General features: G+C 45.2%; 1 protein-coding gene across 2 annotated transcripts in view; it reads left to right on the forward strand.

Annotated features, from left to right (window-relative positions):
- Positions 1–26,785, forward strand: part of LOC144141083 (tyrosine-protein phosphatase 10D-like) — a 164,009-nt gene that overhangs the window by 76,172 nt on the left and 61,052 nt on the right. For both annotated transcript variants that reach the window (XM_077672604.1, XM_077672605.1), the window contains exons 11-13: positions 10,193–10,483; positions 12,274–12,401; positions 19,574–19,787. In XM_077672604.1, the coding sequence (XP_077528730.1) occupies positions 10,193–10,483; positions 12,274–12,401; positions 19,574–19,787 (633 nt within the window). The remainder of the gene's footprint in view (positions 1–10,192; positions 10,484–12,273; positions 12,402–19,573; positions 19,788–26,785) is intronic.

A 26,785-nucleotide genomic window follows, 5' to 3' on the forward strand; every position in this document is an offset into this window, starting at 1 on the left:
AACACGACACCGAGCTTATTTTCAATTGCAAGTGATACTGATAACCAACGTTTGGCTTTTCGCGTTACATGCAATCTATCTCGCTGCGCTTTGAACGTTGGCAGAACACCCCCCCACTCCCCCCTCGAAAAAACGAAAAAAAAAATGCACAGAAAACTTATATATAAAGGAAAGGTTAACTGTGCATTTTGTTTTTAGCCATTTTGATCAAATCCTCAAGAATTAAATGCCAAGACAAAAGCGAGGTTCAGTTAACAACACAAAGTAGTTACCGGGAACCCGTTGCGCTGTTTTGTAACGATAAATAAAAAAGGAACGTTTTACTGAATCTGCAACAGGGAAACTTCATTTGTCATCTTTATGGTTCGTAAGCGACATTACCCAAAATGCAAACACATCTCGCTGTTCTAGGTACCTGTTAGATTTTAAGCGGGACGCAAATGGTGAACAGTGCAGCCGTAACAAAAATTCTTCGCTCACTGTGAGGTCCCAGAATCTTTGTTTACACACTGTAAACCTGCTTGTCACTTTGCAAGTGAAGCTAAACATGAGATGTTGATTCTACTGCGCGCGTTAGAAATTTAATTCACAAGTTCATTTGCGGCGAAAGCCTTAAGTAAGCGATCCGACACCGTGTTTCATCAAACCTGCCTCCAGAGTCGCTAAAATTTCGTTTAATTCAAGCTGCACGCATAAGACCTGTGAGAACGGTTGCATTTATATCTCTGCGCTGGTTGGAACTCAGTAATTTTATGTGGCCCTTCGAACACACAAAAAAAATATTATAAGCTCTAAGAAAAAATGTCCGGGTAGTTAAGTGGTGTTACCATTTCAGGGCATCCCACAACTGCAAGAATGCGTCATGCTACGTGTTGCCGCTTCCGTGCTACACATTGAACGTTGAGGAACCTAACTACAGCATACCACCCTTGTCTTCGCCTGTAGTGCGCACATACGGCGCGAAAAAGGCACGAAGCGCGCCCACAGTGTGCATTCCTCCGGGCCGCTCAACAGAGCATCCACACTAGCAGCGCGACGCTGTCGCCACCTACATGTCGATCTCGCAGCGAATAGAGCGCCCCGTCGTGCGTTCTCTGATAGTGTGCTACCCGAGAAAAGGCAGCTATGTGCCGTCGCCAACGGACTTTGCAGTTTGCGCTGCGCTCCAATTTCGGGTAAGAAAGTATCGTATTCGTCAGCAAAATATTTTTCTCAAAAGGGATTAGAAAAAGACGGAATTTCTGCATTTCTGTCTCCGCGCTACATAGCACGGGAAGGCTGTGAAAGATTTGAATTTCTAGTTAGGTAATGTTGGTAGAGCTTGTAATCTGCTTTATTGGCAACGTCGCGCGGTCAAAAGTTACGCGAAGCGCATTCGTGTATACCCGCCTGGGCTTTCAAGACACTGGGTGTGTTTTAACCGCAGTCGCCTTTACGGTTGTTGCGTGACCAGTCAACCCTTGGGAGTGTCAGGGCACCTGTTTGATAATGGGATGTCATGTTCCCAAAGGTTATTGTGGCCACCCGAATAGTAATGGCTGCAGGTAACGTCATTGTAAAAGAGAGTGACTGTGCCTATTTAGTACGCTAGCAACGTATAATAGAACGGTCACAGGTGATAGCTTTGAGTAGCGTGTTCATTACAAATAAAGAAATAATAGGTTGCAGTTTTATTATTGAGCACAGGAGGTATTGCTTTTAATTCCCGCTACGTAGCACCATGGTTACTTGTAAACACAGCTTTCTTAATGACTAAAATACTATAACTCCCTTAAAGATTATGCTCGCATAGGGAAAGAATCAGCGTTATAAAATTAATGTACTCGTCCAAGGTGTTGAGAATTGATTGGGCGCGCAAATATTCAATAATCGGATTATGCTAACACTTCCTTCGCATTGGCTTTTGGGTGTAGCTACAAAGATAAAACAGCCTAATGATGTTTTCACATTAGGAAGGGCAGCGTTAAATTAGTGTTTTTTTTATTGTCCCTGAGATCTTTGAGACGTCATCGTGTATGTCACTTGCTTGCCTCTTCCAACTTCGTGTTCTATTCGGCCAAGTTTCTAATATTGTTCGTTCAGGCAACATTTTCGGATCAACCTAAAAAAAATTAACATCAAACCGAACAAATGTATTAGGTAGCTTATGCTCTCCAACTTTATTCATGCATATTTCATTATAAGTTCTTATAACATCACATGTATGCACTCGTTTGAGTAAATTGGAGGTCAACAGTGTTATTGCGCGGAAAAAGTAATTCTTGTTCGCGGCAACTACACGTCCGGATCAGCTGATTCCGGAAACAGCAAGTTACTGATAAGAGTCCTTATCCCGCCACATTTAATATGGCATGCGATATTTAAAGTGCAGAGCCTAAACTAGCACTGATAAATTTATGTGGGCCACGGAGACAGTTTCTCACATATGATCCTATAATTCCTTGTATCCAATGTTTAAACTCATTTCTTACGGCGCGTAATTCAAAGGATCCTACGCCATACTTGGGCGTAAAAACAACCGTCCTTTAACACTTGTTTCTTCGGTATTTGCCACTATTTAGGATTCACGCCACACCAGAGTATACTTAGTTGAAAAATTATTTTATTCATTGTGCAGCCTTCAAAAGCTCCCTGTATGAACAAAAATACGAACTGAAGGCATTAAAATAGCTCCACAAATGCGGTTTGAATCGATATGAAGAAACAAATTTGAAGTATCAGTTAGAAATACTTCAGTTCGTAACAGCTTTTTATATTCACGCCAGACACAGGCTTGCTTTTAGGGAAAAATGTAGGCAGAAGCTGTAACACTTATCACGGGGGCTAGCGCTTTTTGGATTCCAGCCGAAACATTTGACACGGCTTTGGGCACTATTCGAGCGGCTCCCGCCGCCACAGTATCCCTAAATTTTCCTAAAAGAGAACGTGACTTAGGTGCAGAAGCTGGATTCAAGGAGATAGAGCTCGAAACGGGCTCAACCATATCCTATCCGACTTCGTCGGGGACATTCAGGCCACTTCCTATCACTTCAATACAGCAACCATGCCTCGTTTTTGCAGCTGCCGTAATAATTCTGACTGCCATTCAATTTAGCTATTTATTTCATGCGAAGAGCCCTTTGCTGCTTGTAATTCAGCTTAGGGCTTGTCCTACCTTATTCATTTAGAGCGAAAGATGGGAAAAAGACATTCAACATGCTTACGTTATGCACTGATGTGATTGCTGCTTGCGACGTTGATAATCGTATAACATTTTTCACATTATGAAAATACGTTTGGCCCGTGCATATCCACAAATTCGTCTTATTACGCGTTAGGCTATTGGCATATCCATCCAGCTACCGAAGAGCACTGCAATAGCACGTCCTATTATTTAATCTATTCTATTAAAGGAAAATATTCGGTTGTTTAATGAGTGCAGGGGCCTCCGAGGTGCGGTTTGTGTCTTCACTGAATTTTACATCCAAATCAGTGAGGGAAATGTCTCCGTTGGCATACTGCTGAGCCGTTAGGGCGTCGTAGCAACAACCAGGTTTATTGTCTTTCGGAAGCATTCGACAAGGCGTTTCAGAAGATACGCTGCTTCCACGCTTTGAAGGTTTGTCAAATTTACGCCACGCAGACGCGTGCACACACTGCTCAGTGAGGATAGCTGATACACAGATGACGTCAGCTGTGAACGCAATCGACCGGAGATGGCAATTCATATTTTAGAAAAAACTTAGACTACAGTGGACAGTGGGTCGGTGTACATAGAGCCACCTTCTTTATTTACAAGAGAGGATGTTCTCGTTGGCATGGTGTTGACATCAGCATTAACACCTTGCGGGCATGGTGCTGAATCAGACGACTGTCGGCTTGGTCCGGACACGCCTCTTACGGCGCGGGGACGAACCTAGAAAGCTCGAAAGGTGTGGCTGAGTCGGCTGGCGGTTAAGCCTCTCCTAGGACGCGCAGGGCCTTCAACCACTGCGTACATCTCGGCTAGTGAACATTACGATTCTAAGCGGTGCTGGCAAGCTCATCTGACACGTTCTACGGCCCATAAAAAGGCAGAAGCGTGGTAGGCCGATTCGAAAAAGGTATCGAGAATGCCTAACCAACGATAACGCCGGATACCATCCTGTTGTTGGACGGAACCGAAACCAAAATTGGTTTGAAGAACACCAATCTTGGAAATCGTGCAATGCATCGCAAAACGAAGGCGTAACTGCTGTAGTTGTTAAGGAGCCGCCTATGTCGCAGGCTACTTTTCTTCTTTCGGGCTTTATAAATTAAATATTGCTGTATCTACCGCAAAAATAATAAAAGGTGTGTTTGTTTGAACCAGTCGCCGAAATGCAAGCAAAAACAGAAGTTAGAGAAACTTCCGTGTCACATTAAAGGCAAACCTTAAAGTTTAAATTGGGAATATCAGTGGAGAACATATCTCACGTTTTTGAATGATCTGATCAACTCATCGTTCCGCCCAACGAATAATAGAGGCATGCATTGGAATCCACTTCGTTCTGGCTTGAGCAGCATGAAGACATAGCCTGAGCGTCATGACCACTTAACCTCTCAGTACGCTCAAGTAACGAGCACACGAGTATATCAACGACAAACGTGTTTGGTTTTATGACTGAGCGGAAGGGCACTGATTTTTTGCCGCATGGACACAAGCCAGCCGGGGATGAAAAATTTTTCTATACGTTAAAAGTCCTCAGGTTCTCTAGAATAAACCTTAGTGTGCTGCTAAAGCGGGCCCCAAATATTAGGTGTAGTTTCGGCGCTTTAAGTACCGAATCCAACTTAAGCTTCGCCACGTACAACGAAGCACTTGACTTTCAGTACATGCCGCGTACCCTTGTGACGAGCCGCGTATGCGCAGTACGAACAAGTGACGCGAGTTCGTGTCCGACCTTGGTATAGAAAGACCATTGCTCGTCGTGTGAGCGTTTTGGTTTGTCTTCCTGCCACGTTCGGCGCCCGCTCACACGAGCTTTATCTAATTTTGTCGGTGTGCTCAGGGAAAACGGCGCATGCAGCTACGTTTCTTCGTTTATTTTATTTTGTGCTGAGCGCTCAACAGGATGGCCTTTCCATGTAAAGGTTGGTCACGAACTCTTGTAACTTGTTTCCACCGCACATATGCGGCCCATCCCCAGGATCCGCGGCATGTACCGAAAGCCACGCGCTCCATTGTTCGTATTTCAATGTATCACGAAAGTACACACAAGGAAATTCACCCAGATTTGCTCAACCGGAAGCAGGGCACAGGACAATGATAGCATGTTTTGATCGCCTGCGACAACATAGATGGAGGCAGTGAGAAGACGCCTGTGTCTTGACATCGAAGCGCTTAGCGAAGCTGTAAATATTGCTGCGTATTCCGTCGCTTGTAACGCTATCACTCTGCGCTCTGTCCTTGTCAATTTATTGTTTGATTGACGCCGTTGTCATTCCTTGACCAATGCCGCTAAGTAATCAGGGAATAAGGTTGGAATGAAGAAAGGGGTTTGTAATGTGGGGTGTATGGCATTCCGTTGCATAGTATATCAATTCCTTTGAGGATGAGCCTACATCATGGGGACATAATCTCAGCGAAGGTGCTTCTGGCACGAGCTGCTTACCCGCTCGGCATAGCTATAGTCTGCTCAATAATGCGCCATTCAGCGCGCTTCCGCTTTCACAAGCAAACAGGTCCAACAGCATGCTCTTCAGGGGCTTTTCCTCTCGACGTTTATGACTTGATTGGAACCGTTGATATCAGCGTATTCGCGAAGATCGACTAAGGGAGCAACAACGTTGTTTGTCGCAGAAGGTTAAGGGGGAAGCAGGAAGAGGAACTCAGTTCCTGTGTACAATAGGTCTTCGCTACCGTCTCAGCTGAGCCCCGGATGTTGTCCTGAAGGTCATGAGCTCCACATGGTCGTTACAATGAATATTCAAGTTAGGGGGCGGCGGCGGCGATTAACACAGCCTCACAAGATGTGGTCGAGATAAGCTCCCGTAGGGCATAAATGACAAGCAGAGGAGGCATAGATAAAGTTGTCGAGCGGAGGCTGGGGGATTATTGGTGTTTGCACAATATTTAGGCTCAGTGCTCTTAACAGATGTTACAGTAAAGAAAGAGCGCTGTATCTGTTTTTTTTTTGCGCGTGCGTCTTGTGGGTATATGTGTTATGTGCGCTGTGCGCAAAGAAGGGAAAGATTGCTGGGTGGGCGACGTGGAGACGTCCGGCAATTTTACTCAAAAGGTCCGTAACGCGTTCGTGTACTAAATTTATATGCGCAAGCAGAAACCTGAACAAGTCAAACCTTCCAAGGCATGTAAGAAGAAGAACGTCATCTACGTTTCAACGCTGCACGTAATTTATAACTCGTCTGCAGTGCTAAAATACCGCATGGGAGCAGGTAAACCTGCAACTCATAAATGGAGGTTATTTTAACGTGTTTACTAACGATATGGTAGCCGATAGAACATGATGTTGTTGGGAGTTGGTGTTGCATTAAAAAATCTCGCGTAAAAAAACAGAACACTGTAAAACGAAGAACGGGGGCAGAGTCATAAATTGTTTTTTTTTAAACTAACATGAATATATACACATCTTTCCTCATCCTCCAAAAGGGAACCACGTTATTGGAGAATCACTGATAAATTCTGTGTCACGCACTCATCACTGATATGAAAAGCCAGTTAGGAAACGTTTTGGCTTTAGTGTTTATGAATGCCAACTCGGAACATTAACCCTGGTTTGTTTAAACGGAGGTACAGATTTTATGGTCGCAGAGACCTGAATCCAACACGGAAACAGAAATGAAGTGTATGCAGTCTTTGGTGCTAAACCTACAAATCTGCAACAATATTAACCGAACGCTTCTGGTATCATTCATAATGACGCATAACAATATTGCATGTAATTTTGCGGGACAGGCTGCGGCTAGTCAGAGCGTTCAACGCGATACTTTAATCTCTACAACTCACAAGTCCTGTCTGCTAGAGCGGCGCTTTTGGTGAAACTAGTAAATTTGGAGAAAAAAAAAACCATAGGCTTCATGGGGAACGACCAACTTCACAAGTATGCGTAGTTTGAGGGATATGTTTTGCCGGTATTCCTATTGTCACTGCAGAAAATTCACAAAAAAATTATAATATCAATTTCAGCGTGACACTGTCCGGCAAAAAATGTTGTGAAGAATCTTCAAGCATATTATTCAAGCAACCAATTTAGCACCGAATGATAGTATAGGTGGTGTTATCGCCTCCCATATTAGCGATCACCTGCCGATATTCCTACTTACTAGGTCCTCTCACCAGACGATTGGCGTAAAACTCCCTGATAATCGAAAGATTCAAAACATCAATCAAATAACACTTGAAACATTCCGCTCTAAGCTAAAAAAACATTAATTTGGACAGTATATATGACGCGGATACACCTGATCAAGCGTACGGCAAATTCTTATGCCTGTTTAATGAAGCCTACCATGAGTCTTTCACTTTAATTAGTATTACAAAAACCAGTCGATTACGCAAACCTTGGATTTCGAACTTTTGCCTTAAGCTGATAAAAAAGAAAAACAAACTCTTTAAAAAAGTTCTTGTCCACAAGGAGTCCTCTTGACTGGGAATTATTTAAACAACAAAGAAACAAGACTAATACATTCCTTCTTAATGCGAAAAGGGAATATTTGTTTAATTTTTTCACATGGAATGCAATGCAAAGGCAGATGTAGTATGGAAAAAGATAAACGAATTATTGAATTCTTCTCCTGCGGCTCATAATATAGTTGAGATAACTGTAAATGATATTCTCCTGAAGGGCAGCGAATTAGCAGAAGCTTTCAATGATTTTTTTGTTAACCTTGTGAACACTTGGCATCATCCCGGGGCTGTTAATCTAATTCATAGTAATAAAAATAGTATTTACTTGAACCCTACGAGTGAAAATGAAGTTATAACGACATTTAACCTACTTAAGAATAGTAACGTCTGTGATGTGGACGACATACAATTAAAACCCATTAATTATACATTCGATATAATTGCAGCACCACTAGCCCATATTTATAACCTAGCAATTACTACTGGCAACTTTCCTAAAAGGATGCAGCTCTCTAAGGTAATTGTCCTTCACAAAGGTGGTGATCAAAACAATTTTTCTACCTATCGCCCATTTACATTCTTCCTGTGTTCTCAAAAGCCTTAGAAAAAATTATACGTGGTAGAATCAAAAACTTCACCTCTAAATTCAATCTAATAACTAGTGCTCAGTACGGCTTCCGTAAAGGCAGATCAGCAGAACTTGCATTATTAAACCAAACAGAATTAATTTTAAAAGCTTTTGAAGAAAAACAATTTATAGCTGGTGTATACGTAGATTTTTCAAAGGCATTCGATCGCCTGAATCACACAACGTTGTTAAAAAAACTAGAGCTGTATGGAATACGGGGTATACCACTTCAGCTTCTCAGAACCTACCTAAACTTTCGTAAACAAGCCGTAGTGATAGGTGATTCCCTCTCTTCGTTTAAAAGTGTGAATGCTGGTGTTCCACAAGGTAGCATCCTAGGCCCCCTCCTGTTTAACTTCTACATCAATGGCATAATTAAGATTAGTGCGAAACCAACATTTGTTATATATGTCTATGACACGACAATACTGTTCCGAAATTCAAGCACAACGACACTTCACCTAGAAATAAACGATTGCCTTGACAAATTGCACTCTTGGAGCAAGTTAAATTCATTGGAGATAAATGTTGACAAAACGAAGGCAATTTAATTTTCGCCCAAACAATCATGCGCTGTGTTAGAAGGAAGTCTTCTCGGTAACAACATTGTAGACGTAGTTGACTCCGTTAAAGCTCTTGGTGTCCATTTTCACAAAAACATGTCATGGGATCTGCATATCAATCAGGTTATTTCCCGTATTGCAAGGTCTGTTGGCATTTTAGCAAAGTTTCCTTTCTTTTTAGCGCATCAGATCAAACTAAAAATTTACAATGCCCTTTTCTTCTCTCACATAATTACTGTGTCCTTGTTTGGGGGAAAACCACGATAACGAACTTAAATCGCCTACTTGCACTTCCAAAGGAAGCTGTTCGACATATAGCCAATGTAGATTACCACGCGCACACTAAACCGCTTTTCCATCGTTTCAATTTAGTTTCTACTCGCTATCTTTACTCATATCATCTAGCGATGAGATAAAAAGGATTAAGAACGCTGAAAATTTATTAGTGTCCCTTGCAGATCTGACCAACCGGATGCCCATATACAAAACCTGTAACAGAGAACCTTGCGTAATACCTTTTTCGAGAACTTCCTATGGGGAACAAATACTTCGCTGTTCTCTCCCTACGCTCATAAATTACCGGCACAAAGAGACGATAATAATAGAAAATAGTAGTAGAGCAAAACTGCGCACATATTTTTGTACGTGATGAATGATATCTTGAGAGAAATTTTGAATTTATTCATATGTTGATGAAATGTCTTCTCCTAATTTGTATAGCGGTGTTATCATGAATAAGTTATCATTCTGCTCGGTCAAATGGATTCCGCTGTTGTGCCTGCTGTCTTGCTCTGTGCACTTGATTCTGCTGTATGTTTTCTTGTTGATTTTTTATGTACGTAACATAATTTAACATGTATAACATGCTAAACATGGCTCATTGTAAAGGAGGGCCCGAACCCTTGTCAAGTGGACTAGTCTCCACTTATTGTTCGGGCCTCCTTACAAATGTTCTTTGGAAATATAAAGATGATTCGATTTCATTTGATTTGATAACTGCTATGTGATGAAAACGCGAAAGAGCTTATTTTAGCCAGGTTCGTCTTTTGCTCATGCCGAATTTCCAATCCCGACGCTGAACTTACTGCAGCTTCTTCTTTCTAAATCAGGTCTTATCGTATCAATTGAATGCTGATGTGCCGTTAACACAGTGAAAGCTATGTGTTTGTGCTTGCCTATCATACCTCATTGCTGTTCATACCACATCACCATAGTGCGAAATTTTATACTTCGATATTTTTGTTTTTTCGGTTGAAAATGCGTAGCTTGAATGTAGATGTAAAGTTACTGAGGGCGAGTTCCTTTAAGTTATCATTAGTCTTCATGGCCGCTTTATTTATGAGCCTCGCGTCTTCTTAGCCATCCCAGCAAGCATTCCGCCTAATTCATTTCTCCTCAACACTACCGCTGCAGAACCATCAGCTCCTGTGAATTTCACGCTCGTGAAGCGTCAGTCGAGGAGCCTGTTTCTCAACTGGTCAGCGCCCGCTCACAGAAACGGTGACCTGGAGGGTTACGTCGTCACGTGGAGCCTTCCAAACAGCCTGCCGATTAACAGCAGCGACGTGCCAACACAAAACATCCTAATCAAGGGTCTGGATCCGTACACCCAGTATGACGTGGAGGTTCGAGCCTACAACGTGTTCGGAGGACATCGCTTGGAAGGTCCCAGAGCTCGACTCTCGGGCCGAACTCTCGCTGAAGGTATGTCGCTTCTCGCAGCAAAAATGACCGTCTCTGCGTTTGCTTTCCGTTTCAGACCATTGAGCGACATGCTAAGTCGCATTCGGTTAACACACGTAGAAAACTGAAGCAGTACATGCCACATTCAAACCAAAATCTGAGCTACTTTCATGTCGATGACATTGTGGCGGGCAGGTTGATGAATATTTAGAGAAAAGAGAAATGCGCTTTCCGTGTTCTCTCCTGTCATCGTTTACATTGGCGCTGTAAGCTGTTCCACATCTAATTAGCGCAGATTTCGCTTTGAATTCGGCATCTGCTGCTTCAGTTTTCTTCTCTTGTGCCGTGTTCGTTCTCAGCGTTCGTCTACCTTCCCGCTTGTATGTGCTCCACGGGTGATTATCAACTTGCGAAACAACATATTCTGCTGTAGTTGGGTGTAGTTCAGGACAAATAATCTTGGAAAAAGACGCCGCACACGAAGGAAGCTACTAATACAAGGCGTTTTCCTGGTTCCTATTTGCCTGTCCCTGAGCCTTCCGTGGTTTTACGGTCATGAAGAAAAAAAATCATGTTTGTAAATTGAAGTCTGCCTGGCCGGCACGCTAGCATAAGTGGTGGAAAAACGGGGTACCAACCGAACCAATATTTCGGCTATACAACTAATGCTGAAGATTCCCGTTCGTGCGTTAGGCTCTTGGTGGGGAAGGAAGCCGACAGGAAAAAGACTACCTCAATTGTACATTTTCAATGCTATCGGAGGAAAAAAGTCAGTCCGGTAATTAAAACAGTCCTTACAAAATCAAAGAAACTAGGTGGAACGTATCAGGCGCGATGGAAAGGCCAGGTGAATCATTGTCATACGAAGGCTCAGGTACCTTATTTTTTTGTTATGACATCATTCAATTTATTTCAACAGCATTACTTTAAGAAGAGTTCAGTTGCGAAACTTTCAAAAGATACGTCGCTTTGGCTGCGTTTCAGTGCTTCAAAGTGTACAAAATGGTCGCTGCTCTCTTGTGCAGTGTATGCGTTAAAATATTGGTAGCTTTGAAGTTTTTTACTCTGTGACAAATGTTAAGTATTACGGATTGTCAGCACCGATGGTTGTGCAAACGATACGACTTCTGTACTGACCCTAGAGCCTGTGTGGTGTGCACTTTGCGAGGCCAGCAGCTTGATGACAAATACCGGTCCCCGCTTAGAAACATGAAGGAAGAGGAGGAGGAGCAGCAGGAGGATTATGGGGAGAAGGAATAAACCTTATTGGTATCTTAATTCTCAAGGCATGGTAAAGGGGAGCCTGCTCAGTTCGGAAGTCCTTGGGCGGTCGCTGCCTGGTGGGCTATTTCAACCAGCCGAAGCTGATCGCCGAGGTCCGGGCTGGCTAGCAAGCCTTCTCAGTGGTGATGGTTGGGGGAGCAGATGGGGAGAGGGATGGTGTGTGGGAGCACGCCCAGATCATGTGGTAGAGTGTGCATTGCTTGGGACAACTTTTGCAGGTGGCGTAGTACGAGTTAGCAGTAGGAGGTCGCAACATATCACAGAAATTATTTTTATCATGATTATACCTTGCACGAAACAAACTTGCAGTGGCGCGTGGTGTGTTTGTAGTAAGTTCGCACATGTTTCTAGCGTATGTGTCACAGTACTTGTAAGTACGATAATGGCTTCACATTTCTTTTTTTTTATTCTACGGTACACGATTGTTTGCTGCAATGTTCAGAGGGAAACTTATTTTCAAGTGTGAAGAGGTTTCTCTTTTATTCATAATCTTGGAAAGTTCTTTCTTCTGTTTTTTCTCCCACTAGCACCGGGCCCCGTCAGGGAACTTACAGCACTACCCTTTAAGAACAACACTGTGCGGCTGGCATGGCGACCACCAGTCGTCCTCAGGGGTGAACTATTCCAATACATCGTGAGGTACAACGGAACCAAGGTAAAGACTGCAAACGTAACATGCAATGATATGGTTTGTGGTACCGGGGTTCTTGCACCCGGCCGCGGTTCCCCAGAAAGACACTGAGCCCCCTCGATCACACCTTTACTGGGAGTCCCGCTCAGCCAAGGTCCACTGCTCAGCCGATCCGGCTGCACACACGTAGCCCTGCCGAGTCCGCCATGTTCCATCCTATCTCATCTCGCGCCACATCTTCATACTCCGCCGGAACATGTCCATCGCGCGGGATTGTCCACCGCCACTGTTGCCGGATTACCACACTCTCCCATAACGGATAATGCTACGTATTTTACGAGCAAATTGTTTGAGGACAACTGCCGAGCTGTAGGCGTGAAACACAATCGTACGACCACCTATCACCCTCAGGCAAACATAACTGAGCGTGTGAATCGCAATCTCAAGGCGATGCTAATTGCTCATACGGAGCAACACAAGGATTGGGATGCTAAGCTGCCTGAGATTGCATTTGCCACTCGCACCACGGTGAATCGCTCAACCGGGTTTACGCCGGCTTATTTGAACTACGGTCGGGAAATGCCATTGGTTGAAGTTCGAATAAATATTTTTTAAATGTCGTGTTGGTGCAAAAAGATTTTTAGGAAAAAGAAAAAAAAAATTACGCCCACCTTCCCGCGACGGAACCCTCATGTGATGCGACGCATCGGGGGGTTCAATTGGCGTTTCCATTGGGTCGGTATGACTGTACACCCAAGCCACGTGGAGTCGAACGAGAGCGAGCGCTGACTGAACCGCCGCAGCGAGCTACCCACTTTATATTCACAGCGCCTGAAGGAGAGGAGGTAGCGGAGGAGAGTCGTGCATGCGCGCACTTGCGCGACGGGAGCTGAGTGAAGCGAGCGAAGCGCGCGCACGCAGCTGTTTATGATAATCAGACGGAGTGAGAGTGTTGCGCACAGCTGTCGGAGAGAAGAGCGGAGGAGAGTCGCGCATGCGCAGGTGTCGTGCGGACGCCGCCGACGCAGGAGGGACATGCCTCAGAGCAAGAGATGCATCGCATCTAAAAACAGCTTCTCTTATTACGCCTTTATTCGAAACTATGGGCTAGAGATAGCCGGTATTCACCCGTTCGTGAATTTTTCTAGAACGGCACAGTCCTTTGTTGCTTTGGATCGCTGTGCATTGGCGACAATTGTGGCTTCAATAGTCTTTGTCTTGCAAGACGATCACATTAGGTGTATCAATGCTGAAAATTTCCGTGGGTCACAGTTACGTGACGGTGCTGACGTGTTTTTTCCTTCAGACCAGGGATAAATCAGTGGTTTCGATAAGTTGAAGCTGGTATTTCGATTAGCAATGTCACATAGCAAATAAACCTCGTAAAACAGAAATTCAGAACACGTGGATCTTGTTAAAGGCGCGTGAGTTGAATGTACTCGTGTCCACGCATATTCGGCATCGTCCAACTACATTACATGATCGTTTTTGTTCTCTTTTCCTCAATACTGTTTACTTAAGGTTCTTCGAAACGAGTTACTGCTAAAGAATTTTGCAACAGTAGCTAAACACTAACAGGTTACCCCCTGAGATGAAGATAACAAAGGAAACCGATAAGGTAAACTGGTAAACTACTTTCTGTACCTGTCTGTAACGTAAATTCTTTCACCCAGAGCCAGAAGGGAAATCCTGTTCTTTAACAGCGCAAACCATAATTTTGTCTGAAAACCAGGGCGATGAAATAGTATATAGGGGGTAGTATACAAGTACAAACAATTTTTGGTCATTATTTCAAGGGGAGAATCTACTGCAAATAAGGTATTTACCTTCGTTTGTGCGGGCACTCAGTTATCCCTGCTGACCGTAGAACTCAAGTATGGGGTTCCTAAGTCTGAGCAGCGGCCCGCCTAATCGAACTACTAGACGCGTCCATAGAATAAAAAAAAAACTCTGCAACTGCATGCTTTTGCAGTATATAGATATTTAAATCGAGGCGGAAATTCATACGCCTCTTATGGCAACCTTTACGTCGGATTACCTCCTGGGAATCAACAAGCTATATCAGCCGCCTTTACCCGTGTTTACAAAATGAGAAGGACCCTTTTTGCCACAAGCCGCCATTTTCAAGACGCCACTGCGCATGCGCGAAGCCCTAGCGGTGAATGCGAGACACTGTTTGGAGGGCCACTGCACCATCCGTCGGCAGCGTCCACCGACACTCGGCTGAGGCGCATGCATCGTCGGCAACGTGAACTGCAAATATTTATCTAGCCACTTTTGTGTCGTTTGAATGCAATGCCGCTTTCGTGTGCTGCGTACAAGTGCACCTCTCGGGACAAGGGTTACAATAACGGGCGTTTTTTGCGCTTCCCATCAGCTACGAGTGACAGTCAACGCCGACAAGCCTAGATTAGGGCTGTGAGACGCCAGTATGAAAATTGGAAGCAGAAGTAACCGCAGTTAAGGTTAACCGTGGTTAGGAAACTTTAACCCTGGTTATCACAAACTGCGGTACACACAAAATTCCTATTGTGGTGACCGCGGTCACTTGGTTGTGAGCGTAATAAAAATAAATTACCACACTTTTAACTTAACGAGAAAAAACAAAAGAAAAGCAGTGTAGACAAAACGAAATATAAAGCAGTCGCTTCAGACCCAAACGCAACGCACTCGCGCGCGGCGAGGAGAGGGGCTTCCCCAAATGCTCGCAACCGGCTTGGTTTGCTCAGGTCGGTTCGGTGCTGGGAAGTTTAGGCTTAGCATCGCGGTGGATATTTGATCGCCGCTATCTCTACAACTGCGAATTGCAATCCATAGCACAATTTTTCACCGCAATAACATCAGCTTTCTCGCATTTGGAAGTTCTTTTCCGCGATCAGATTGATTTCGAAGAGCGGCGATAAGGTGTTGCTGCCGTGATCTGGGCCGGTTCGAGCCGCTTGCAGTTCCGTATGGGCAGGCGCGCCGGCGTGTTCACAGGCACGGACGACGTGCGCGCCGATCGTTTCCGAGTGCTGAAAACGCTTCATGATTGCCTGGTTTATCCATTTTTTTGACGGACGACGCGCGGAATTTACAAATTTAGCACGTCTTTTGTCGTAGTTGATCCGGTGGATCGGGAAAAGAGCCGCTGCTGACGGGCAGTCGCGCTACAGTATTCTAGTTCATATATAGTCGCGATGCTTGCGAGAGCAACGCAAAGAACGCCAGCGCCTCTTGGGGGCATTGGGGCGCCCGCTATTTGAGAACCTTCGTCTCCTCCGAACACCAGGTGATTTTTTTTTTGCCTCCGCTGATGCGCCGCAACTTGCGTACGAACTGACTTGCGCGATTTTGAGCACTGCGGCTGCGGGAATCGCGGTTAGCGTGACTGAACTGAGCTGGCCAAGCTCAGTTTGCGTTAACCATGGTTAGCCGGGTAACCGCTGTTTCGTCTGCCGTGTAACGCAACAAACTGCGGTTTTGTCTAACCGCGGTTCGCTTAACCGCGGTGAACTGCGCCCGTTTAACTAGGGTCGACCGGGCTAAGTTCGTCCAGCCGTTGGTAGCGGCAAGAAAGCCTCCCGGAATGAATTGTTCCCCAGGTGATTGCATGCTGATGCGGTTGCAGTCGTCAGGGAAGTGTAAGATTAAAAAGAAAGCGACTAGGTGAGACGGAAAGTTACCTTCTCTTCGAGCGTCGAAATACAACGCGCTCACACCGTAGGCAACAACCACGACGCACCGCGCTAACCTTGACCTCCGATCTGCTTTCCGTCGCTACCTCAAGAGGGAGGCACACCGCAGCGAAACAGGCGGATTATGGACTGCTCTTTTCTTATGTCCCTTGATGCTAGGTGAAATCGAATATAACCAATATTCCTATCCCCTTTCCTCCGCTACAACCGCGCACCTGAAAAAATGTTTGCCTGATTTGTCGCTTGAAATTTGGCATCGCCAAAATACAGTTTTTCTAAGGCAGTAAAATGGAAAAAACGTTTGCGCGAAACACGCACAATAATTAAACTCGTATAAAAAGAGGGCCACTGATCTGATATCTGGAGCACAATTAAAAAAGAGGCTTGGTTGAGCCAAGTACCCCATATTGTGTGATGGTTTCATAGGTTCGTACTTACGAAGCGTTGTGCACAAAACCACACGGTGTATCGGCTACTATGTGGGCATGAAAAGTTTGTTAGCCTGCAGAGTACTCACACAGGATTTCGAGTACGCGCATACATTTATGGTGGCACCCTCCTGGTTCTTCCGCTCTAAATAATTGTTTGATCGAACTTGTTACACCAACGAAATGAATCGGTTGGTTAGTAATTTTAAAGCGTTTTTCAAACATGCACTATAAGTGCCAATGTCGGATAGCTTTGTGAGAATTGTTCAGGACATCTGCGCAAGTGCGGGTCCAGATTTTGGAGGGGAAACATCAATATCACCCTTCTGTCTTTGCGTATTTTATTTCTTATTCCCTTCGTATGACTAAAAACCTGTGAAACATGGTTAAGTACCGCGGTAAGGACGGGACAAAAGTAGAGACCACACAGGACTAGCGCTAGTTCTAGGTGGTCTCTACTTTTGTCCCGTCCTTACCGCGCTACTTAACCATGTTTCACAGTTCGAACCAACTAGCCCACATTTAGGCATTGACGACTAAAAACCTGCGCCAATCATTCTCGTTTAGGCCCTTCTTTAGGCGCAGCGTCATGATAGCTCTTACTTTACTCGTTCAGTAAGTTCAGTTTAGCTGAACGAGCTGTTTAACGTTTGGCAGGGGCATACCCGCGTCCTCCACTGTCATTTCGGGCGCCGCATAAAGTCGACTGGCTCTTTACCAACGTTAACATCTCTGCATCAATGTAGGGCTCTAACATACATCCGCAGAATCCAGTGATGTAGAGGAGTTTTTTCGCAACAAAAATCCTGTCAATTTTGTGTTAAAACTAACGTCATCTACAGCTCATTCTGCTGCACAAACACACCCGAACGCACATACACGCACGCGAACACACACACACACACACACACACACACACACACACACACACACACACACCCGAACGCACATACATGCACGCGAACACACACACACACACACGCACGCACGCACACGCACACGCACGCACGCACGCACACACACGCACACACACACACACACACGCGCGAACACACACACACACACTTTACATCTCTCTCTCTCTCTATCTCGATCGCGCTCTCTCGTTAATTTCGTCGTGCATACGTGCGCTTGTGCGTTGTAGATCTCTGTAATTATGGTGTTCCGTCACGTCAGGCCGGCAGCGGCTGAACTAATAAACCGGAACGCCGGAAACGGGATGGGAAAGTTGAATGAACGAAGTTATTTAGGCTTTATAGCGACTGGGTTGTCGTAAAAGGTTGTGCAGGATCTGTTCTGTTAGACGTACAATATAAGCGCCCTCTCTCCGGACTCGTCTATACGAACGGCGCTCGACTAGTCAGAGGCGTCCTGACTGGAATTGGAGGGGGGACATGGTCAGGTTTTGGTCCTCGCCGCACGGCCCTTCTCCTTACTATTAGTGTAAAGTTACCGCTCTGCCCAAGTCACTCTTCGAAAACTGCTTTCTAGACAGCGCACAGTACCCGGCCTTTCTGTTCCTTCTAAGGTTGCTTGCCCAGGCCCCAAGCGACAAAGTTTCCGATTTGTCCAGTCTTGAATAAAAGTACTCTGAAAGGTCGTGTACCACAAAGTTTTTTGCAGAAATACTGCAGTTAGTAAAACCTTTTGCCGAACTTCTTCAGTAAACATTTTGCAGAACTAGTGCAGTTAGTCATCACACCGAAACTATCTCTGCGCAACTTAGGTTTTAGGAGCATTACAGGTGTTAGGAGGCCGAAGCTGGGCTCGAAGCTTCCGTCTTGCCTTCTGAGGTTGCACCGCTAGGACCGCGTCGGCCGCACAACTGGACATTTCGGTCATGGCGTAGAGCAGGAAGAGTCTATTTGGGGGTAATCGGAAGCGTGGCAATGTTTTGTTCCGCTCGGCCGGAGCTGTCTCCTGGGAAATGGCAGGGGACAAGGGGAGGCTGGTGGTCTTCAAGGAGCTTACGTGCAGGTGGTGCAAAGCGTGTTCCCTGCCTAGATTTGTCTCATCGGTGCCGGCGGAAGAAGTGTCCCATCGACTGCACACTCAAATAAGGGAAAGCTGGCGGTGGCTGCAAGCGCTGTACACTATACCTACAGGATGCGCGTGATCTTTGTGCCTTGGATGGCCTCATTGTCAGAATTCAGCGTTACAGCAGGTTGCATTGTGAGCAACTTTGTTTTCTGTCTGCGCTCAACAAAATTAATTTTGCTCTAGAGGGCCGCGTGTTGGCTGAGTTTTTAGTACTGAATCATGATTTTTCAAGTGGGGCGAAGCTTTTCGTAAATCCTGAACATAGGTTTTTTGTTTCCCTTCGGCTCCATTGCTTATCTGGAGCCTCAAAAGACCAGCGTAAGGTCCATATTACTGTTGCAGTTGCATTGCTGTTATAAGTGAAGTGTTCAGATACCCTGACAATTCCGGGTGTTTATGATTTACCTGGCTGGTATACGCCCTGAATCCCTCATATGTGCAATGCATATTGGGATAATTGCGTTTCAAGTAGGCTCATACACGCCATCGCAGTTCACTGATTGGAGAGTTACGCCGCTGAGAACGAAGTGATGTTGATTCTCGTGGTGGCTGTTTTTATAATGGCGGAGAGGAACGGAAAGGCCGATTTGCCGATATATCGATAACAGTATCGAAGACACCAATAAAAGTTTATTTTGGATATTGTAGCCTGTGGACCAATGGCATCATCAAGTATAGAGTTTCTCCATTTTAACTTCTCTTTGGTGCTTGAATGGCTGTTTAAGAAAACCTGAACTACTGCAAAAAGAGTTAACGAGGCGATAACAGGTTCAGAATACAAATATGCTGCCCATGGCTCTTTCCACAAAACAAAAATCGAATCTCTGCTTCAACCTTTCGTGGTTTTAGTGCGGCATTCAAGGAAAATAATTCACGAACTTTTGGTTGTGAGCAAAAGCAGTATGTTTTAATGACTGTTTTAATATTTTTAGGCAAGCAACATTAACCATCACTTGCTCTCTCTTTGAATGGCTAACTGTAAGTGGCGCTCTTTGTGTGTACTGAATAATGTTTTTTTCCATTACTTTGTTTTTTTTTAACTTACTTTCAGCCAGGCAAGCATCCGATGAATGATATGGTGATTGAGAGTCCCCTACTACTGAGCTCTTGCGCCTGTAAGGGCGTACCTTTGGCATGCGCGTTCGAAGTGGACGAACTACCAGCAGAGTACAACTACACCTTCGATGTCCGTGGCCGGAACACCGGAATTGTCACTGATGGTGATGCGTACGAACCAGTGGTCCGAGTCACGGTCCCTGCCGGAGGTAAGGCCACCAGGTGATGCGCATTCAAGGTGAAGCACAGATTAAAGGGACTCTGCAACGCTTTCGATAAACGCTTTCACTCTTTCCTTCGCGGCTGGAAGCAGTGCGAAAGCTACAGTTATCGCCAGGGAGGAGCGGCACTGTGTGATTTGCTCCTCGCACCAGATACGCCTTCCGTTCCTGCTTTGTTTTTGTGGATATATTTTTAAAGTTGCTATCCAAAAACGCTCACTGCTGCAACTGAAGGAAAACCGGCCAACAGCCGCTACATGGCCTCTGTGACGTAATTGACGCCGTCGAAGAACGTCATGGTCACGAAAGAGAGAAAAAAGTTTTTGAGAATTTCCAGGTTATCTGATGAGCATAGAGCAGTAAGTTTTGGCTTGAGTACTTTGTTACCCCCTAATCTCAGTATTCGGTGGACTGGATGAGTACGTTGTGCTAACATTTAAGATTTAAAAAGTTAAAAGATGTGTGGCAGGGTCCCTTTAAAACAATAATTACATTGGAATAATGCTCGCCGGACTATCACTGGATACATTTTGGCTGCTTATTGAGAACCAGCTATATGTACATTATCTTCTCCCACGCCGTTTTCCGCAGGAACCTTTGCAAGAAACATGCGCGTAATTTAAACCACTTTCAGATGATACATAAACAAGTCTCTGCCAATTACATACTCTCTAATGCGTCAGTTGATCGCAGCGATTTAGCTATTTCGGCTGTGCAAAATATGTTGATACTAGACATTTCAGACAAACTCATATGTATGGTTAGAGACCACTTTCCTTCTTCATCACATATTACTCCTCCTTCAAGAAACACTCCTTTTCGGGTCATTGATTGTCATGAGGGAGGCCTTGCTGACAGAGCCATACGCAAGTAGATAGCCACTTCCGTCACTCTGTTGCGGTCCTGAGAGGCGTAGAACTGCTGCTACAGCGCCGCGGACTTCTGAATCCTGGCGTCGCCGACGCTGAACCTCTGCTTGGACGGCGGGTTTAGCTGGCAGACGCAGCATTTCCTTCGTCCCAGTAACCGACTGCATCATCGTCGGGCTAGCAGCGCGTCGCTGTCGCCGAAAATGTCTCGTGCCGCGCGGCATACCCCACTCCTCCTCACACTTTTGCCATTCTTTTATCCCCCACTTTCCTGCTCGCTTTATCTCGTCTCTCTTCGGTGGACTCTTCAGTCGTTCGGTTTCTTTGAGACCAACGGCGCCGCTGAATTACCGGAGCAGTCGCATAAGACCTTTCGCTCGAAAAATTTGGCCACATTCGCAGTTGAGGCACGAAGACTCGGGAAACAGCGGAGCTGGTGGTCTTTACGAGCTCAAACTTCGCTTGTCTTAGTTCTGTCCTTGCGTAAGAGAAAGATGGTTACAAAAATTGACTTTGCTTGTCTTAGTTCTGTACTTGCGTAAGAGAAAGATCGTTACAAAAATTGACGAAGCTTACTCTAAGTTTTGCAAAGCTTGAACCATACCGAAGCTGGAGGATTTGTTCCTATATAATCAATGAAGGACACACCGCCATTCATTGCATTAGGTTTGACATTGTTTGTTTACATGTTCCGTCGTCGCTTTTCACTGTTGTGGTAGTAGTGATCGTCATACCCAGCTAATCGTCGTCTTCCTCATGCAGTGGCGGATCCAGATTGTTTTGTCCGCAGGTTTTCATAGTTCTAAAGTGGAATACGCGAGCGTGCGCTATAACCGGCCGGAACCAGCTTCGCGAACTGTTGGGCGCCTGCAGGGCGAGCTGTGTTGTTATCCTCCCTCGAGGTGCGGGCGCACACGAACTGTTTTATTAGTATTTTGTCCCAGCGCCACGTTCAAGCCTGGACGACGCCGGGCGCTTCTCGTGATACGCGCGCTTACGTGGGCGGTAAGCGGAGGGAGTAACTAGAATCCTATGACCTGGGGGTTTCTGGTGACGCCGCACACAGTACGGCCAGCAACAATAGCTTCCCTGTAAAAGCGAAGCTTTCTTCGGGCAAACTGAGTCAAATAAAAGTCCACAATCCACCCTCTAAAGCCCAAAGTTGAAACTGCCAAAGTGCGAAGTCAAAATCCATTTCAGCACAGTACGGTTTATACGGTTACGGTTTAACGACATTGCACTGTATATGGCGGAACATCGAACGGCTATTTTAAGGTGTTCCCAAGTAGAGTGGGTCACAGTGCTCTATTTATGCTGGTTTTTAGACGCCGTGGATATATTAGTGCACGCCTAACAACACGGGATTTCTGATTGTAGTAATAATCCCCATACCAAGCAGCTACACATGTGAACCCCCACACCACTTGCATGTGGGCCCGTCCATTCAGTGTATGCTTATAGACGCAATTTTGTAGTCGAAGCTTTTTAAGATAGTGTGTAGATTCGAAGCATCAAGCAACTAGATTCAGGACGACTTGTTCTTTCATTTGAGGCACAAGCCACGAATCTCGAGCTCTACTGGTGACTCGGTGGTGCCTTGGAAAATCGAAAGGCAAGTCTGGATGCCTCCTGGGGTGTTTAATAATCCTGCTATGCTGGCATATCAAACGCATTAGCGACTAACATCATTCGACTCAAATTAGGGACCTCGAATGTCATTCAGAATGCGCAGTGCTTTACTACGGTTTTATGGCACTTGAAAGCTTTGACATTTCCTCGATACTCTGCAGGGGCGCCGCTGACTTGAAGTTCTCATTTCACACAGTACAGCTACATTTATAATTATAGTAATTTCTCCATATAAAAACATACTGTTGTGTTTAAAATTATCTAAGAATGCGATTTCACGGTGGTTTTTTTTTTGACAAACTGCGAATCCCTTTCAAAGCGTTAGCTCTCCGCTTCCTCGGATAAAGAGTTTATCAGGAATGTTTTGGAACCGTATTTTAAATTCAGGATAAGCCATCAGCACGGCGGACTAGATAAAAAAAGGTGATGTTAATTAATTTTCTTCAAATATTATATTTTGAAAGTTTTTTGAAGGTATGGGGACGAGGGCTTCGAATGTCGTCCGGGGTGGGCGTTCGGGTCGAATGACCACGAAGCCCATTTCACCCAAATGGCATAGAGAAGCCCCGTGGTCCAGGTTTACATTCCCATTTGAGTCAAATGACTTTTCTCTTCGAAAGCATTCGAGACACCAATGTAGCTGGTGTATAAGCCGTACACTGTCGCGAAAAGAAGGGTTGTGCGGGCATATTCAGGAGCCCTATTATGTTTTTGCAAATGGCAGGACCATTTCTCGGCCCGTGGCCTGTACGTTTACTTTTGTATATATTACTTCCACAAGTACGCTGCGCCAGCGGAAAGCTATGCAGGCACGCCAATCACAGGGTGTTTTATTTCAATTGTGTAGTTTTTGTAGCAGTTTTGAGACTGTTTCTTTGTTGCAACTGAAGGGGAATGGGCTCACACAAATAGCGGATCACGTGTGGTCACCTTGGGGTGAAAGGACGCGTCCTGAACCGTGTTAAAAAGCGCCAACTTTAATAGGTCAGTGAAAGAAGCAAGAGCTTCTGCAGCGGGTGGCCCAGGCTCAGCAGCGGCGTCGCTTAACTAGCCGTAGAATTGTAATTTATCGCTTTAGTAGTGATACCCGCTGCGAATAAGATACAACGTGTTTAGTCACTCCTGCTTTTAGCGTTAGTGATTTTGGTCACAGAAAAACTTACGATTTAAGGCTCACCGCGCCAAAAGACAAAACACAAGGATGTACATAACAGGAATGCTTTGTATCAACTGTCTGTTTTAGAAAAAAAGCAAAGTACTTCCCCAAGAGGAATCAAGCTTAAACGTGGACCTGTTTCCCAAGCAACTTGAGTCAAAGTGAAAACCAGAAATTCAGACTCCTTCGGCAATGCCACGATGGCGCTATTGGATAGAGGTCGGCTTCCATGCGTGAGGGACCCAGGTTCAATTACGCCCATGGGAAGTTTTTTTAGGCGCTTTACATGCCTTTGGTTATCATCATCATCGCTTAGAGAGCGGAGTGGGTCAGGGAACAAACGCGTGTTAAGGACATACTGGTGGAAATTAAGAAGAAGAAATGGATGTGGGCAGGGCATGTAATGCGCAGGCAAGATAACCGTTGGTCATTAAGGGTAACAGAGTGGATCCCTAGAGAAGGCAAGCGTAGCAGGGGCGGCAAAAAGTTAGATGGGCGGATAAGATTAAGAAAATTGCGGGGATAAATTTGTCACAGTTGGCACGGGACCGGGGTAATTGGAGAATAATGGGAGAGGCCTTTGCCCTGCAGTGCGCGTAGATAGTCTGGTGATGATGATCATCGCTTATTTACACTCTGTGTGTATGGTTGCCTTTTCTGCACAGCGTTTTGTGACGGAATGGCCGTTATCAGTGAGGCATTGAAATTTTCGCTTTAGTAAACTGGGTCTCAGATTCCGTTCCTTTCTGCGCACATATATGTGCGAAGCACTCCCAGATCTTTTATCGGGCATCCCACGTGACCCATCGAATCTTACCTAAAAAACACCCCTGTCTTGTACTGCTGCACTGCAATTAACCGCCGAGCTGGGCACAGGCCTTGTGATTATCTATGTTCAGTAGACAATTGTCATCTATCTGAGCAGACTGAGGTGTCACATTCCCACATGATCATTGATATTTGCACGCGTGACCCCTTTTCGCGACGTGAATCATGAATCCAATCATCTAGATCAGTGTCCCATACTTGTGTAGTTCACTCTTAAAGTTCGAGCACGAAGAAGTCACGGCTACTCCTGCAACGACACGCTGAGGACGTCGCTGATATCACTGTGTCTGTGTCGTCATTTTTGGCTATGCATTCCATGCGTTAATTATATTTCGCAATCCAAAATTTATAGAGAAATTTGGGATAGGTTGAAACAATCAAGAGCGATAAAAACAATGGTAATAAAAGCTCTGACCGACATGATTACAACATCGTCAACTCAACTGCAGTGACGAGATATCTCTTCAAATCGCTCGTAAAGTACCGCGGCGTGGCCGAGGCATCGCAGCAGACGTCCGCGTTTTAGTACAGCCTTCAACGCTACTACGCTATTCACATGAACAAAGAATATTCTGCAGTGCTGCTGCTGCGAGCCGGAGAAACGCGCCTGCAGCAAAGAGACAGGCTACTAATTTTTTCAGGCTTCTTTACTGCATAGCAACGTAATAGCCGATTTCATTCTTCCAACATGGTTTTTTTGCCTGCAGACATTGTCCCGGCGATCGTACTTTCTTACAGGACTTTATCTTAACGATTTTGAGCCAGTAAAAGCTTGCAGCTGCAAAAGTTGCTTTTTTTTTCAAATACAGCCAGATAGGAGCAGGATGGAAGGTGAACTTGATTGGAGACATAGACGAGCGCTGCATAAGTTTTACCACCAGCCATCCAAATTGCGGTTTTTACTTCAAAACAACCCTTACGGTAACCTTCCGCGAAAAGTGGCTTGAGTAAAGACACCCGCATGCGCTAGATACCCGCCTTCACCAACCACCTGAACACCTTGTTAAAAAACCCGCCGCGGTGGCTCAGTGGCTAAGGCGTTCCGCTGCTGAGCACGAGGTCGCGGGTTCGATTCCCGGCCGCGGCGGCCGCTTTTCTGATGGAGGCGAAAAGCAAAAACGCCCGTGTGTACGAGATTTCGGCGCACGTTAAAGATCCGCAGGTGGTCAAAATTAATCCGGAGCCCTCCACTACGGCGCGCCTCATCGCCTGCGTTGCGTCGGCGCGTTAAACCCTACAATCAATCAATCAACCTTGTTAAAAATTACCTCTTACATCTAGTTTCCCTAAACCAACTCTGTAAATAAAAGACAGAAAGAAATCTACTGAAGCCGCTACGACACAAAATAAGGAATAAAAGCGAAGAAAAACCCAAAGTACATTGTTCTGTTCCCGAAATCGTGTGAACGGAGCTCAGGGCGCGATTGCATAGCCTAAAACACATCAGGTGAACCTCTGCGGCTCATATTTCATTTTCTATTCTTCCCCTTGGACAGAAAACTGAGAACGTATACGTTCTCGCGGTTGATATTCTAGTAAAGCTTGTGCGGTCTATGCATTCACGTGAGCTGAAGCAGGCTGGCGTGGTGTTCGGCTTGTGCTGCTATAAGCACCTTGCTAAAGTTCCGTTGAGGCCCTAATGACGCTAGCTTCGTCCTTCTCAAACTGAGTTTTTTAAACGTCGGGAACTTCCAACAGATAGCCTAATAATACGGACTTGCAAGAGCAAGATAAGCGCTTAAAAATCCTAATTTTCATGCTCTCGAATTACGCAAAATACTCATCTTTAACTGTAAATGCGTCTGCACCCGTAATATACTCGCAGCAGGCTAGTTAAGATAAAAAAAAACGAGAAACGTACCTCTAAATGAGGTTCGTATTAGTTTTAGGAACACGATAAATTTTTCAGGCTATAAAGACGGAAAAAGAAATTGATAAGCTTGGTGTAGCACATTGCAACACACACACCTAAGCAAAAAGAAGACGCGATAGGGGGAATAAGACGTCGTTGTTTCCAGAGAATTAATTGCTACGCTGCCATTCAAACTCCGATATCCAGGGTGGATCTCGCACCTCGCAAAAGGTATGCGGCGGTCGGTGTTCCTAGTTTACCGGAGTTCGTATGTAATGAACTTTGTGAGGTTGAGTAATTAAAACCGCACGTATTCTTTTTTTTTTTAGTTCCTTGTTTAAAAAAAAAAATTCGCCGCGTATCACCTTACTTCGACGTCAAAAGACATTAGTTTTCCGCCGCTTATACACGTAAATGCCTTCCTTTTCTCCTGCCGCCCAAATGTCACGCGATTTCTCTCCCGTTTCGAATCCAATTTTCATGCGTTCGGCTACTGGTCTTGCGCTATCAGTTAGTACCGTTTGTTACTGTTGAACTTGGAGCTTCGCCACCCTGTTCACTCTCGTGACGTGCCCTACTTGCATTTTCGGTTCGAAATATTGTTTTAAACGCGGGTTTTCTTATTCGCGATCACAAATATAACGCATTTTTT

The sequence above is a fragment of the Haemaphysalis longicornis genome, unplaced genomic scaffold (genome assembly GCF_048455015.1).
Source record: "Haemaphysalis longicornis isolate Haplotype H1 unplaced genomic scaffold, Haemaphysalis longicornis Haplotype H1 scaffold_6, whole genome shotgun sequence".
NCBI classification, from domain to species: domain Eukaryota; kingdom Metazoa; phylum Arthropoda; class Arachnida; order Ixodida; family Ixodidae; genus Haemaphysalis; species Haemaphysalis longicornis.